The sequence below is a fragment of the Cydia strobilella genome, chromosome 26 (assembly GCF_947568885.1).
Source record: "Cydia strobilella chromosome 26, ilCydStro3.1, whole genome shotgun sequence".
In the NCBI taxonomy this organism is placed as follows: Eukaryota; Metazoa; Arthropoda; class Insecta; order Lepidoptera; family Tortricidae; genus Cydia; species Cydia strobilella.
In genome coordinates this window covers 7,475,094-7,491,856 of record NC_086066.1, presented here as the reverse complement: position 1 = coordinate 7,491,856, position 16,763 = coordinate 7,475,094, and the positions used below count along the sequence as shown (strand labels likewise).

At 47.2% G+C, this 16,763-nt stretch overlaps 1 protein-coding gene across 1 annotated transcript; it reads right to left on the bottom strand.

The window, feature by feature from the left end:
• Positions 1-361: 361 nt before the first annotated feature.
• LOC134753377 (catenin alpha-like) lies at positions 362-13,363 on the bottom strand. Its single transcript, XM_063689262.1, has 8 exons — positions 13,270-13,363; positions 11,868-12,037; positions 9,538-9,684; positions 8,973-9,139; positions 7,762-7,971; positions 3,707-3,842; positions 1,625-1,805; positions 362-470 (listed from the first exon to the last, which is right to left on the bottom strand). Exons 2-8 carry the CDS (start codon positions 12,031-12,033, stop codon positions 362-364), a joined length of 1,116 nt encoding a protein of 371 aa, XP_063545332.1. The 5' UTR covers positions 12,034-12,037; positions 13,270-13,363.
• Between the last annotated feature and the right edge of the window lie 3,400 nt (positions 13,364-16,763).

Genomic DNA, 16,763 nt, shown 5'->3' with positions numbered 1-16,763 from the left:
AAAAATGACCAAAGCCTCCAGTGTCCAGAGCTGGAATCGAACCAGCGTACCCCGTTTACCGAACAGGTGCCTGACTGAACCACAAGCCTTCGGGAATTGTCATATACTTGGAAATTTCGACCCATGCCACCGTGGCCGGATAGCCGAGCGGTTCAGGCACCTGTCCGGTAAACGGGGTACGCTGGTTCGATTCCAGCTCTGGACACTGGAGGCTTTGGTCATTTTCTCCTTCGTATATGACATTTATTTCAGTTTATAGTTTAAATAGTAGTGTGTCTACTTGAAAAACCACAAATTAAAATATTTTCATAGAAAATAATTTAATTTGTTCTTAGAATAAGAAAGAATATGGAAGCAAAGGCTATAATAATAATAATAAACATACGTTGGTCATGTATTCGTGCAGCAAGTCCTGCAGCGCCTGGCGCACCGCGTTGCACTCGGCCACGATGCGCTCGCGGCGCTCGTCCCTGTAACACAGTTACATCACTACGCCTTATCAAACAGTCCCCCGCCGCGTCTGTCTGTCCGTATGTTCGCGATCAACTCAAAAACCGGCCAATTGCGAGTCGGGCTCGCGCACGAAGGGTTCCGTACCATTACGTAAAAAAACGGCTAAGAAATCACGTTTGTTTATGGGAGCCCCACTTAAATATTTATTTTATTCTGTTTTTAGTATTTGTTGTTATAGCGGCAACAGAAATACATCATCTGTGAAAATCTCAACTGTCTAGCTATCACGGTTCATGAGATACAGCCTGGTGACAGACAGACAGACAGCGGAGTCTTAGTATTAGGGTCTCGTTTTTATCCTTTGGGTACGGAACCCTAAATAACAGTTGGCATGATGATTGACTCGAGCCGCTCCTCCAGCGAGGGTCTGGTCCGCAGCTCGGAGTAGGCGAGGGGCTCCATGGCATGTCTGTCTGTCTGTCTGTGTGTACCTGGTGCAGGAGCTGTCCGCCATGAGGGCCGCTCCGGAGATGATGGACTCGAGCCGCTCCTCCAGCGAGGGTCTGGTCCGCAGCTCGGAGTAGGCGAGGGGCTCCATGGCATGTCTGTCTGTCTGTCTGTGTGTACCTGGTGCAGGAGCTGTCCGCCATGAGGGCCGCTCCGGAGATGATGGACTCGAGCCGCTCCTCCAGCGAGGGTCTGGTCCGCAGCTCGGAGTAGGCGAGGGGCTCCATGGCATGTCTGTCTGTCTGTCTGTGTGTACCTGGTGCAGGAGCTGTCCGCCATGAGGGCCGCTCCGGAGATGATGGACTCGAGCCGCTCCTCCAGCGAGGGTCTGGTCCGCAGCTCGGAGTAGGCGAGGGGCTCCATGGCATGTCTGTCTGTCTGTCTGTGTGTACCTGGTGCAGGAGCTGTCCGCCATGAGGGCCGCTCCGGAGATGATGGACTCGAGCCGCTCCTCCAGCGAGGGTCTGGTCCGCAGCTCGGAGTAGGCGAGGGGCTCCATGGCATGTCTGTCTGTCTGTCTGTGTGTACCTGGTGCAGGAGCTGTCCGCCATGAGGGCCGCTCCGGAGATGATGGACTCGAGCCGCTCCTCCAGCGAGGGTCTGGTCCGCAGCTCGGAGTAGGCGAGGGGCTCCATGGCATGTCTGTCTGTCTGTCTGTGTGTACCTGGTGCAGGAGCTGTCCGCCATGAGGGCCGCTCCGGAGATGATGGACTCGAGCCGCTCCTCCAGCGAGGGTCTGGTCCGCAGCTCGGAGTAGGCGAGGGGCTCCATGACCATGCGCTCGTCGAAGTCGTCCAGGGCTTGCGCGAGCTCCCCGGGGCCTTCGACTGGTGGGCGAGCGTTACCTGCAAATAGATATTTGTTTTACAAGTCGGCTTATCTGTTGTTTAACCTCTTGTGCTTAATATTGATACCCGAGCAAACGAAAGATTCCAAAATTGAACTTGGGCGACGCAGGCTATAGTGGCAACGGCGGAGCAGACAGCACGTAACAAAGTCGCGGTTGTCATTGGCTTGGATCCTCTAGTCTTGTGTTGACTAGATACCAGGGATGTTGCGGATGCCGATTTTATGACATCCGCGGACGCGGGTGTCGAGATTAGGCACATAAAAAACGTCAAAAATTACACTTTAGTAATTTTTATTTAAAAAAAAACTAAACTTAGTATTTGAACAAGAATATAGGTGCCCCACTATCGCATTACTATACTAAAGTCCAAATAAAACAAACTTTTCACTTCTTGTCGCTGTCCGTCATAGGCTAAAGTGCTCGATCGACGAATCGGAAAAACGAAACGAGATTCCTATTGGCTAATTACGAAATTACCTAGCACTTACGCCGCCGCTAAGACGTTCCTGTACCTACCTGTTCCACATCCGCATCCGCATTAAGCTCCGCATCGATTTTATGTTGAAAATAATGCGGAAGTTCCGCGGTTGCGGATGCGGATGCGAAGATTCGCAACATCCCTGCTAGATACGGCATATTATACTTGTGGCACTCAAGTTTACCTCCGTCGTCTATGAGGCGTCATACAATACAGCGGCAAACTTGTTCTGCTTGCTTGGAAGCATTGAGCTGTACTTTGCTTTTGCACTAGACAGAGCAACAATTTGACTAGTAGCATTCAAGTTTGCCTCAGTCTTCTATGAAGCGGCATACAACTAAGCGGCAAATTACAATTTTTGGTGTTCAAATCGTTAATTTTTAGGGTTCCGTACCCAAAGGGTAAAAACGGGGCCCTATTACTAAGAGTCTCTGTCCGTCTGTCTGTCACCAGGTTGTATCTCATCAACCGTGATAGCTAGACAGTTGAAATTTTCACAGATGATGTATTAAATAATTTCACGGTTTAGACTCACTTGTTGTGTTGTTGTGAGATTATGTATTTACAGCAGGGACCGGCCCGCTATCCCTTATCGGGGTTTTATAAGGGTATTGCATAAGGCTTAACTCACCATACCCTTTGCCAGACGAAACCCTTTGTTTTGGTTTTAAAAACCCTTATATAAAGCTACCACATTTGAGTAATTGGTAGCCCAAATACCCTTACAAAACCCTTATCATCCGCTCACCAACACCTTGCATATTGCTTATAAGGGTTAGCCTTATAAAGGGCTTCCCTTTTAGCATATAAGCGTGCTAATTTAAGTCGTCTACCTTGTTCATAAAGCACATATTACTTCGAATCCGAGCGATTGTCGGCGGCGACGGCGGCGTTTTTTGACTAGACACGTATTTTCTTTCCTTTTCATACACTACCGTAGATATATACTAATCCTGTCTCTTTCACGCAAAGGGAAACCTTTATAAAAAGCGCTTAAAGATAAGGGTAACCCTTATTAAGAGCTAGCCTTATTTTTGGTTAGCTCTTCGGTAAGGGTTAGTCAAAGGTAAGGGTATGAATGGGCTTGCAGTTCAATAGGGAAAGTCTTTCAATGTGTTAGCCGTGTTTAAGTGTCGCCCATTGAAAGGGTTTTATCGCGGAAAGGGTTGACCGGGCCCTGATTTACAGTCTGGCAAAAAAGATTAGAAATTAAAAAGTGGCAGCACTATAGTGTCGTCCCGTTTTTCTTAGATTGATTTGAAAGGGACGACACTACAGTGCTGCCACTTTTTTAATTTCTACTCTTTTTGCCAGACTGTATGTTGTGCTATAACAACAAATACTAAAAAGTACGGAACCCTCGGCGGGCGAGTCCGACTCGCACTTGTCTGGTTTTATATTGAATGATGTGGGGTTACCTCCGGCAGGGGTGGCGCTGGGTAGGGCTCTGCCTTGGGCGACGCAGGCGATGGTGTCGACAGCGGAGCACACGGCGCGCAACACGTAGTCGCGATTTGCCTTGGCGGCCGCCAGTTCGGGGTGGCGGACGTACACCTGTCAAAGAATATGTCATTTCAGTATTTTTACTTCTAAGCGCCACTTGCACCATCCCACTAACCCGGGGTTACGCGGTTAAATCGTTAAACCAGTGTCAAATTGTACTGGTAACCGTGGCAACTTAGGTTTAACCGGCTAACCCCGGGTTAGTGGAATAATGCTAGTGACGCTAAGTTTAACTAATGTTTAATTAACATTAATTTAAAAAATAAGGACGATATACGACGCTGTGGGCTATGGAGAATTGTATTTAACAAGAAAAAAAACTAGACAGGTGTTTGATTAAAAATTTGAGGTTCGCAGTTTTGACAAACAAAGCAGTGGCATTTAAATTTGCCACTAATCAGTATCGCGCGCTATGTAATGCGGCGTGAAACTTATTTTGACTCATAGCACTTAAGTTTCTCTATCTGGCAATATTTTAACCAACAGTAACATACTCTGCTTCTCAACTAGACAGTGCCACTCTGACTTGTGGCAGTCAAGTTTGCCTCAGTCTACTATGTATCTCTATATAACACAGCGGCAAACTTATTTCAAACAGCGACATACTCTGCTTCTCAACTAGACAGCGCAGTTTTCACTTGTTGCACTCAAGTTTGCCTCAGTTTTCTATGAAACGTCGTACAACTCAGCGGCAAACTCAAATCTTTAGCGTTTCGGCAGTGAAACTGACCTTAGAAGCCGTGAGCAGCATGGTGGAGTGTTTCTTGAGCACAGCGCGAACTTCATCCTGGATACTTTAAGCTCTGGATATAATAGCAGTAGGTCTCAAGTTCTCCTCTGAACAGTAGCGGGCGCCGTACAAAGTAGCGGCCGGCTCGTTTCAAACAGCACATTTGCTGGGAGCATTCAAGAAACCGGCGGCCAAGTTTGCCGTTTTGAGTTTGTTTTGGGGACTTCGGGACTGACTGACCTTGGAGGCCGTGAGCAGCATGGTGGAGTGTTTCTTGAGCACAGCGCGGGCCGCAGCCAGCTCGTCCTTCATGCGCGGCTCCTTGAGCTCCCGCTGGCGCCGCGCGGCCGCCGCGGCCAGCTCGGCGGCGGAGCGCCCCAGCTGCCGCGAGCACTCCACCAGCTCCGACTGCGAGGAGGCCGACCTCGGGACTGACTGACCTTGGAGGCCGTGAGCAGCATGGTGGAGTGTTTCTTGAGCACAGCGCGGGCCGCAGCCAGCTCGTCCTTCATGCGCGGCTCCTTGAGCTCCCGCTGGCGCCGCGCGGCCGCCGCGGCCAGCTCGGCGGCGGAGCGCCCCAGCTGCCGCGAGCACTCCACCAGCTCCGACTGCGAGGAGGCCGACCTCGGGACTGACTGACCTTGGAGGCCGTGAGCAGCATGGTGGAGTGTTTCTTGAGCACAGCGCGGGCCGCAGCCAGCTCGTCCTTCATGCGCGGCTCCTTGAGCTCCCGCTGGCGCCGCGCGGCCGCCGCGGCCAGCTCGGCGGCGGAGCGCCCCAGCTGCCGCGAGCACTCCACCAGCTCCGACTGCGAGGAGGCCGACCTCGGGACTGACTGACCTTGGAGGCCGTGAGCAGCATGGTGGAGTGTTTCTTGAGCACAGCGCGGGCCGCAGCCAGCTCGTCCTTCATGCGCGGCTCCTTGAGCTCCCGCTGGCGCCGCGCGGCCGCCGCGGCCAGCTCGGCGGCGGAGCGCCCCAGCTGCCGCGAGCACTCCACCAGCTCCGACTGCGAGGAGGCCGACCTCGGGACTGACTGACCTTGGAGGCCGTGAGCAGCATGGTGGAGTGTTTCTTGAGCACAGCGCGGGCCGCAGCCAGCTCGTCCTTCATGCGCGGCTCCTTGAGCTCCCGCTGGCGCCGCGCGGCCGCCGCGGCCAGCTCGGCGGCGGAGCGCCCCAGCTGCCGCGAGCACTCCACCAGCTCCGACTGCGAGGAGGCCGACCTCGGGACTGACTGACCTTGGAGGCCGTGAGCAGCATGGTGGAGTGTTTCTTGAGCACAGCGCGGGCCGCAGCCAGCTCGTCCTTCATGCGCGGCTCCTTGAGCTCCCGCTGGCGCCGCGCGGCCGCCGCGGCCAGCTCGGCGGCGGAGCGCCCCAGCTGCCGCGAGCACTCCACCAGCTCCGACTGCGAGGAGGCCGACCTCGGGACTGACTGACCTTGGAGGCCGTGAGCAGCATGGTGGAGTGTTTCTTGAGCACAGCGCGGGCCGCAGCCAGCTCGTCCTTCATGCGCGGCTCCTTGAGCTCCCGCTGGCGCCGCGCGGCCGCCGCGGCCAGCTCGGCGGCGGAGCGCCCCAGCTGCCGCGAGCACTCCACCAGCTCCGACTGCGAGGAGGCCGACCTCGGGACTGACTGACCTTGGAGGCCGTGAGCAGCATGGTGGAGTGTTTCTTGAGCACAGCGCGGGCCGCAGCCAGCTCGTCCTTCATGCGCGGCTCCTTGAGCTCCCGCTGGCGCCGCGCGGCCGCCGCGGCCAGCTCGGCGGCGGAGCGCCCCAGCTGCCGCGAGCACTCCACCAGCTCCGACTGCGAGGAGGCCGACCTCGGGACTGACTGACCTTGGAGGCCGTGAGCAGCATGGTGGAGTGTTTCTTGAGCACAGCGCGGGCCGCAGCCAGCTCGTCCTTCATGCGCGGCTCCTTGAGCTCCCGCTGGCGCCGCGCGGCCGCCGCGGCCAGCTCGGCGGCGGAGCGCCCCAGCTGCCGCGAGCACTCCACCAGCTCCGACTGCGAGGAGGCCGACCTCGGGACTGACTGACCTTGGAGGCCGTGAGCAGCATGGTGGAGTGTTTCTTGAGCACAGCGCGGGCCGCAGCCAGCTCGTCCTTCATGCGCGGCTCCTTGAGCTCCCGCTGGCGCCGCGCGGCCGCCGCGGCCAGCTCGGCGGCGGAGCGCCCCAGCTGCCGCGAGCACTCCACCAGCTCCGACTGCGAGGAGGCCGACCTCGGGACTGACTGACCTTGGAGGCCGTGAGCAGCATGGTGGAGTGTTTCTTGAGCACAGCGCGGGCCGCAGCCAGCTCGTCCTTCATGCGCGGCTCCTTGAGCTCCCGCTGGCGCCGCGCGGCCGCCGCGGCCAGCTCGGCGGCGGAGCGCCCCAGCTGCCGCGAGCACTCCACCAGCTCCGACTGCGAGGAGGCCGACCTCGGGACTGACTGACCTTGGAGGCCGTGAGCAGCATGGTGGAGTGTTTCTTGAGCACAGCGCGGGCCGCAGCCAGCTCGTCCTTCATGCGCGGCTCCTTGAGCTCCCGCTGGCGCCGCGCGGCCGCCGCGGCCAGCTCGGCGGCGGAGCGCCCCAGCTGCCGCGAGCACTCCACCAGCTCCGACTGCGAGGAGGCCGACCTCGGGACTGACTGACCTTGGAGGCCGTGAGCAGCATGGTGGAGTGTTTCTTGAGCACAGCGCGGGCCGCAGCCAGCTCGTCCTTCATGCGCGGCTCCTTGAGCTCCCGCTGGCGCCGCGCGGCCGCCGCGGCCAGCTCGGCGGCGGAGCGCCCCAGCTGCCGCGAGCACTCCACCAGCTCCGACTGCGAGGAGGCCGACCTCGGGACTGACTGACCTTGGAGGCCGTGAGCAGCATGGTGGAGTGTTTCTTGAGCACAGCGCGGGCCGCAGCCAGCTCGTCCTTCATGCGCGGCTCCTTGAGCTCCCGCTGGCGCCGCGCGGCCGCCGCGGCCAGCTCGGCGGCGGAGCGCCCCAGCTGCCGCGAGCACTCCACCAGCTCCGACTGCGAGGAGGCCGACCTCGGGACTGACTGACCTTGGAGGCCGTGAGCAGCATGGTGGAGTGTTTCTTGAGCACAGCGCGGGCCGCAGCCAGCTCGTCCTTCATGCGCGGCTCCTTGAGCTCCCGCTGGCGCCGCGCGGCCGCCGCGGCCAGCTCGGCGGCGGAGCGCCCCAGCTGCCGCGAGCACTCCACCAGCTCCGACTGCGAGGAGGCCGACCTCGGGACTGACTGACCTTGGAGGCCGTGAGCAGCATGGTGGAGTGTTTCTTGAGCACAGCGCGGGCCGCAGCCAGCTCGTCCTTCATGCGCGGCTCCTTGAGCTCCCGCTGGCGCCGCGCGGCCGCCGCGGCCAGCTCGGCGGCGGAGCGCCCCAGCTGCCGCGAGCACTCCACCAGCTCCGACTGCGAGGAGGCCGACTTCAGCTTGTCCAGGTCGGTCTCCACCTGTGGAGAGAGAAATGATACATTGTGCAACATGGGGCATAAGTTAAATATTGCAAACGAGACTATAGTTAAATCGCGACGGCTTGCCGGGGCCATTTATAGACTCGCGTTCGCAATATTATTGCGCCCCGAGTTACACACGATGTTTTTCATCACACTTGCGATACAAAAATGAAGTATAAAGACAAATAACTGTTAATTATAATACTAGAAACTTCATAACTCCCTAGAGAAAACGCTTTTTCTATAGTTCCCGCTAAGCCTGCATGCAATTCCACATTTACTGAGCGACTGTGATCAAATTGTTATTTACGATACAAGTGCGGAAAGTAGGAAATTCGCAACGAGTGGCGATAAATTAAAACACTACCGAAGGGAGGGGAGAATGCGGTGTTAGGGTCGGCAACGCGCATGTAACACCTCTGCAGTTGCGGGCGTCCATAGGCTCCGGAGACTGCTTATATTTATTTATTTATTTAAGCCCTTATTTTTCCTTAAATAGTTTTACATAATAAATGTTTTCTAATATTATTGTTTTTCATTTTTACTATTTTAAGGACCCCTGTTGGGTATAGGCCTCCTCCATATCTTTCCACCTTTCTCGGTCTTTTGCCTTGATTAGCCAATTTTCTCCAGCTGTGGCTATAATATCCTTGGACCGCCTTGTTATGGGTTTTCCCGCCTTCCTTTTGCCATGGGGTCCTGGCCACTTTGTGACTTTGTTGGTCCATCTGTCATCTGTCAATCTTCCTATGCGGCCAGCCCATCTCCATTTCTGTTTCAGCACAAACTCGAGGGCACTGCTTACCATCCGGCAGACCGTATATGTAATCTTTACGCGCGATTGAAGCGAAACTTCTTTGACGTCTATCGCTATGTTGGCATTTTGACGTGTGTCCTATTGTGCGTGTCACTACTGAGCGTTACTTCCGTCAGAAAAAAAATCCGAGTTACCCTCTAGTCGCGCCTAAAGAAGTTTTACTTCAAAGAGTGTCACTCACGGCTCGGTGGCGGGACAGCAGCTGATGGACGTCCACGCAGTCGGCCAGGATCAGGAGACGAGTAACAGCTGAGAGCAGGTTGCGGGCGGCTCGGACCATGGAGGAGCGGACTGCTGAAGCGCAGGGCTCCTCAGAGAACTCGCGCGCTGCGAGACTCATGGCCGCACCTGGGACAAATAATAAGGCTAAATACATTGACTTAACCTCCTAAGGAATAAAGCCAAATAATTTCTTGTAAAACTTGAACCTGTAGTCTCCAAAGTCATATTTTATTCTATTACCTAAACCTTAACAAATTATACACATATCCCTTCCTCTTGAATCACTCTATCTATTTAAAAAAATCGCATCAAAATCCGTTGCGTAAAATTGCTGAAAATTTGTCAAAACCTGTTAAAGGTACAGTATGTATAAGTTAGTCTATGGTTTACTAAAAAGACTAGTGCTGCACTCTGGTGGCAGAACATTGCAGTAATATCCCCTATTGCCGGCTAAAATCGCTAAAGACCAGGCGATGCCCAGTATAAACCCGGCCCGTATAAGTTGTTTTCTCAAATAGACTCACCAGCCTTTCTGACTTCTTCCACCGCAGCCAGCATCTCCCTGGTGATCTCCGGGTTCTCGTAGGCGATGGTCTGCCCCCGTTCGATGAAGATCTCGGTGGCTCGCTCCACGGTGGCGACTAGGGCGCTCGCGCGCTTGGACTTGCCCGCTGAAATAATAGTTAAATTTAATATACAAATGGCAAAGATCAGTTGGACTGAAAATGAATCCAACGAAGAAGTTTTACGTATAGAGGAAAGATGCTTGGGCACCTGATACGACACAACGAATTTATCAAAAACATCATAGAAGGGAAAGTTAAAGCAAAGAGGAAGAAGGGAAGACCAAGGAGAGCGTACATGCATCAAATAAAGGAAACACTCAACGTCATGTCGTATCAGGCTGTCAAAGAGAAGGCAGAGGACCGCCAAACATGGAAATTGCTCCACCGAACAAGTCTTAGTCTTAAATATATGATGATAATGATGAGGTTTTAAATGGTTTTCGTCCTTCTCTGACATGCAATAGACTCATCTCGCCCACTACTCAGTTTAAGTCATTGAAATTTAAACAAAATTATTTGGAAAACGAGAGTTGATTTTCCTTTATTTCACGTTTTAAGTAAAAAAAAAAGGAAATTCCAGTGTAACCTCAACCTCTTCAGGCTTTTCATTCATAACTTGCTAAAAAACCGGCTAAGTGCGAATCGGACTCGCGCACAAAGGGTTCCGTACCATTACGCAAAAAACGGCAAAAAATCACGTCTGTTTTATGGAAGCCCCACTTGAATATTTATTTTATTCTGTTTTAAGTATTTGTTGTTTTAGCGGCAACAGAAATACATCATCTGTCAAAATTTCAACTGTCTAGCTATCACGGTTCATGAGATACAGCCTGGTCTTAGTAATAGGGTCCCGTTTTTACCCTTTGGGTACGGAACCCTAAAAATTGAATATGTCCTTTAGGAATCACATTGGGCAGGACGAGGATAGCGGCTCTTCACGTTGAATACATCGATAAAGGTCTGTAATTAGTTTATACAACACGTTTATAAAACAAACGAATTAGAGCAAAAACAAGCTGTGTATCAAAAACTAAACTCACTGTAATTTTTTTTACTATTGTATCTGAAGCTACATAAACTAATTACAGACCTAGATATACCTTATCCTATTGTAAGAACAAAGTTTCAGAGCAATCTAGCTAGTCATTTTAAAATGAGAGCGTAACTACGTTTGTATGGAGAACTGAGCATGCCGCCCTTGCCAGGGACAGGGGCTACCTGAGGTTTTCATCGATTTTTGACAAGTTTTGAATCGTATCTCCTACTTTTGCACTACATATAGAATTATAAGACAAGCGGCTATCGGTTCTTCAATCTTTTATCTCCATTTTTGTCTACCGGATTGTGAAAAAAATGAATACTTATTTATTTATGATTGTTTTAAACATTGTCTAAAAAAACACTTTTTTCGTATCTCGATTGCTGTGAAAGTTCTTACTTATACGAAATCTACATATTTGGGTTCGTCTTAGACGTCTCTAAAAATTTGTCTAAGGTTTTAATATTAAACTAATTAACACAAAAGTTATGGCCAGAAAACCAGTTTTTTGGCCTAAAATTGTTCGACTTTGATGCCAAATATTTCGAAAACAATGAACTTTGAAGTAAATATGGGATACTATATTGCTAAAATCCGTTGCTGTTAATATGATAAGCTACAAAAAACATTAGAAAACTAAGGGATTCAAATCGAAGGTCATTGGGGCATGGGATCCCCTTAAAGGACTACTCAAATCAACTTTTATGGCCCTTTGAGATGCCAAGATCATATCTGCTGTGTGCAGTGCAGGCTCTTCAATTCAAGTTAAAGGACTTCTGTGCTAATCAATACAATCTCGCAAAATAATATTTAAGTCTGTATAAAACTATTTGGAATCGACGAATCAGTCTAAAATTATTGGCTTACTTATAAATAATAAAGCAAATCAGGTATTTCCAAAGTCAATCAATTATTCATCCGCTTTATTATTTATGCCTTAGAGTGGAAGCAAAGTTTACTAATTCGAATATTCAGTGATATCAAAGTTAATCAATAGTTATTTTCGATAAAAGTGCGGAAAAGAGGAAATTCCAAACGAGTGGCGATAAATTAAAACACGACGGACACATGGAGTGTTTTAAATCAACACGAGTTGCGAATTACCTATTTGCACGTGTATCGAACAACGTTTAACAGTACATATGGCCCTTTAAACTTTCGACATATGCACAAAAAGTGCACTTTACACACTAGTGCGAGAAAGTAGCACCATATGTACTGTAAAAAAATTTGATGTCTGGATACTCACGTCTCTTCTTCTTGGCCTGCTTGTCCTTGCTGTTCACTAGGGTCGTGACCTGGAGCACGAGGGGCTCCAGGGTCCGCTCCACCGACGTGGTCCGGATCTCCAGGTTCTTGGGGTCCCATTTGAGGGTTATGCCCCCGGTAGGCAGGGTTCCGTAGGTGTCCGTCATGGTGCTGTGGGAACATTAACATTGTGTGATTAAGCCAGAGAATAAGAAGACATAGTTCACTCCATACATCAGTTTTGTTACCAAAAAGACTATTATTTCCGTAGTCATCTAGTAAGTAGCGAAATTATCAGTACTGCTTAGCATTGAAAAAACCAGGAATATTTTAAAATGACTCGTTTTTTCAAGTGGCATTGGCATTGTGTGTGACATATTTAATTTTTCTGAATAGAACTGGAAAAAAACCGAAAAAAACGAAATTTTGTAAAAATCCCGAAAAAAACATTTGACTTTTTCCGGAATTTTCATCCCTAGACTACTGCTCGCCAATAGATTTTGCGACGAACGGAAAGTCTAGTGCTCAATTTCAGCAAATATTATGACCGGATTAACCGGAACTCCATTATCAACTCCAGTTGAGCAATACCGTCCCAATGCCATCCTCGCCATGATTGCCGACAGAGTTGACTGTCCCTACATACGATAATGCTGCAACAGGCATTAACAAATACTTTGATAAATACATACGCATGCATGTGACCTAGTTAAATGTATTGACGTTATGAATCTGTTAACTAGGTATCTAATTAAAGAGAGAGGTGTCTAATTAGTAATAAGTTCTTCATGAACAATATTAGTAAAATCAAACATGTTGAAACAGTATGGATTGAATTGCTATAGCTGTAGGATTACAATGTATAAAAATACCTCCATTTTAACTCGTATTCGGTGATAATGTTATAGTTAAGTTTTAAGTTATGTTTTAGTACGCATATTGGCAAAATATAGTGAAATATAACACAAATAAAATACAAATAAAACACTTACATACTTTCTATTACTACTTAGTACTAGTATTTTGCAAGTGAGAGTTATCAGTTAGTGAATGTCTGAGACTTATGAGTCATAACATAATCAACAGTTATTTACACTAAATACCACGATTTCTTTCTGCGATGGATGCAAATGATGCCTTTACTAGGAAACAACTAAGTTTGCCTTTAAAACGAGGTAATTGTTATACAAATAAACAAAGTACAATACAATCCACCAAACTTATTATACAACCAATATTAATAAACAATGAATGCAACGAAATGTTTAAGAAAAGTAGGCTTGTCATTTTAGTCGGTTGCATTATTGACAACAATCTCATCCTGATTTTAGCTTAATATCACAGTTCTTTCGCGGTATTTATTTGTATTATGACACTTTAGGATATAATAAGTGAGTACTCACTCAAATAATGATGAATAACACACAAAATCACACACAATTTAATAAAAAATTAAACGATTATCGGAAAGGCGTGTCAAAAAACAGTACGAAAGTGTTACTAGTGTGAAAAAATGTACGCTATATGTCAGATTGATATAAGTTTACCGTACGAAAAATAAATTGTATTTGTTATTATAGTTTGTCAAGGTACTGTCTCATTTCAAACATAGACAGAGATAATCATACTATCTTTGTCTTACACTAGTACTAGCACCCAAAAGAAAAGGATGAGTATAGTTTATTTTGTTCCTATTTACTGACAAGATTTGCTTGACCAACTTTATTTTAAAAATGAAGGATTACGGATAATAAAATAAAATGGAAAAATAATGTTATTAGTTAAGAAAAAACATCTTAAACCTGGCTTGAGTTCTGTTTGGCTTGAGTACACTAGTTCGTACTTATGGCTAGTTCCCACAGAGGGCGTTTAAGTGAGGAGAGCTTGAGAAGTTTTCGAAAATCCTAGAGTCCGTTCGTTAACTTCGCACTGGTTGCGACGCTGCCACTATGCGACTTGGTTTAGTTAGACATACCATAACATATACCAAAGACCTATATAACTCTGTATACGATGAATAAAGTCTAAGGAAAAAACGTGCCTCGCAAATTAAGAAAATTTGATTCTCGCACAGATGGCGCTACCACCAATACCAACCTTTGACCTATTCTCGTTTAGATGGCGTTGACGGTTTCGTTTGTTATCAAAATCATATAAAAATAATAAATACAAATAAAAAATCATTATATACATTTTATTTTTATTTTAATAGTTTATCGATAGATGGCAGTAAATTAACTGTTACTACAAAATTTAGACATCAGTACCCCTCTATCGTATATATTATCTTTGCATATACTAATCTATGCGTACCTGAGATGCGTACTTACCATACTGACAGACAGGCATGTGACAGACATTAAAGTTGTCAAGGGAATTCGCAAAATTTATCAGTTACTACTTTCCATTTTTTTCCAAGATCTAAATAGAAATATTGCATGGTGTGTAGGAAACACACACACACGCACACATACACACACATATTTTTTTTACGTCGGTGGCAAACAAGCATACGGCCCGCCTGACACAACCTTACTTACCGGGTTGTTAATATAATCTAAATAAAAATAATATATTCAAAATATCTAACTTAATAGTCTGTTCGGTTCGAATTTGCTATCAAAACGATTCCCGTGAGAATCGCAAAAATAATACGAGCGACAGTTCTACTACAAATTCCATAAAAATCGAGTGCGGCCTTTTTTCTGCCAATCTTAATTTCCCTGTGATTTCACTTACTGGGGATTTCACGCCGAATCAGGCAATCACGCATGGCATCCGGAATTCCATTCATAGAACTAGTATAACACTTGAAAAAAAAAGCAAATAGAATTCCACTAAACTTCGTTTGTGAGCACCGACACCGACATCAATACAACATAATAAAATACAAGTACAATACAAATAATACTTACGCCTTCATTCAAGTATTCGGAATTTCTACTGTCCAATACAATGTGGTGGCTAAAATTTGAGCTAATGCCTTCATGTAATAAAACTTTTTTTAGCGCCAACGGCTGTTAAAAAAAAGTTTGCCACGATTGTGAACGCATCCGTTTACGTTGGCGCCAAAATATTGACAGATCGTGTTTGACGTTGGAATTTGGTTTCACATTTCAAGGATCATTCAAATTGACAATGGCTTTATATTGTGCTATATTTGTTGTTGTTTTTATGCATTATTTTTGGTTTTCGTGGAATGATCAAGGAGATATGCGCGACCAATGGGTCAAAATTAACTCCTACTGGATCCCTTAAGGGTGTCGCGGGGCGAGGTAATTCGAGTCGGGCGGGGCGGTGCGTGGCCGTTCTGTATGATAATACTATTACCACTATTACTTATTCTGTGCCTATACTATGCACAAGAAAACGTATGAGAACGGTAGATGGTAGTACTTGCTTTGGCAATTGTAGATAATTGTGTCGTTTTCAAGCAAAAGGTACCACATTGTCGCTTGCCATAAGGACGCTCTGACAGGTTTCTCGTATAAAGATACAAGCAATTTTCGTCCTTTTGTTAAGCGACAATGTGGTACCTTTTGATTGAAAACGTCACAATTATATGTTTATGCGATACATATAAGTGTAAACAAGCGACTCGCCCCGGCTTCGCGGTGGGGGACTGTTGTTATGTACCTATTGATAAGAGTTTTTAATGATTCACGGTCAGTTTCACTAGACTTATATTGACCGGAATATAGACCGTGATTACCTTCGCCTTCAGTCACCCGTGAACAATGTAACTGCGTCGAAATATCGGGAGATCACAAACAATACAAAAGGTAATCGCGGTATATATCCCGGTCAATATAAGTCTAGTGTACCTATTGATGTATTGATTGACGACCGGTCTGGCCTAGTGGGTAGTGACCCTGCCTGTGAAGCCGATGGTCCTGGGTTCGAATCCCGGTAAGGGCATTTATTTGTGTGATGAGAACAGATATTTGTTCTTGAGTCATGGGTGTTTTCTATGTATTTAAGTATTTATATATTATATATATCGTTTTCTGAGTACCCATAACACAGGCCTTCTTGGGCTTACCGTGGGACGTCAATCTGTGTAAGAATGTCCTGTAATATTTATTTATTTATTGATTGATACCTATAATGGCATTTGATATTTAGGTGAAATGAAACCAAACTAACCAAAGCAGTCACTTCTATAGTTATTCTAATTCGTAGATTTTTTAGGCAAACATCAACGATTTTCTAATTTTGAAAATGCTTGAACACCTTTGAAGCATTTGAATTCAGAACATAAATAAACCTCGGAGTGACCGTTACTATTGTTCTCAAAATAGGGCCATATTCTTTTTCATTTGAAGTTGTGCTTTCTTTTTCATCATCGTATAATATTTGATAAGTTTCTGCCGTGTCTGTTTGTTTCTGTGTCAAAGTGACTGGTACTCCATTTGATGTTGTAGTTTCCTTATCATTTCTATTTTCGACATCTTCGTATATTTGATAAACCGTTTCTGCCCTGTCTTTTTGTTTTTGTGTCGTAATAGTTCGCCTAGGAGTGACTGTTACTCCTGCTGTAGCAATAAAACCATCATTATCTTCTTTTTTGTGATTTGATATTATAGTTTCTCCATCATCGTATAATATTTGATACGTTTCTGCCGTGTCTGTTTGTTTCTGTGTCAAAGTGACTGGTACTCCATTTGATGTTGTAGTTTCCTTATCACTTCTATCTTCGGCATCTTCGTAAATTTTATACACCGTATCTGCCATGCCTGTTTGGTTGTTTGTCGTATTCTTTTGTTTCGGTAGCTTAGGATTAGCTGTTTTTTTCACGAAATTAGGGATGTCACTCCAGTTATCAGGGCTTATTTCCGTGGTTTCGGAAAATTGCTTTAAAGTAGTTGTTAATGTAGATAACTTTGCTTGCAAACAT

Excerpts from the sequence above, each read along its gene's own strand:
- LOC134753377 (XM_063689262.1), bottom strand. The coding sequence starts at position 12,033 with ATGACGGACACCTACGGAACCCTGCCTACCGGGGGCATAACCCTCAAA. Across the intron at positions 7,972-8,972 it reads TGCTGTCCCGCCACCGAGCC|GTGGAGACCGACCTGGACAA; the intron begins GTGAGTGACACT and ends CTCTCTCCACAG. Across the intron at positions 471-1,624 it reads GCGGACAGCTCCTGCACCAG|GGACGAGCGCCGCGAGCGCA; the intron begins GTACACACAGAC and ends ACTGTGTTACAG.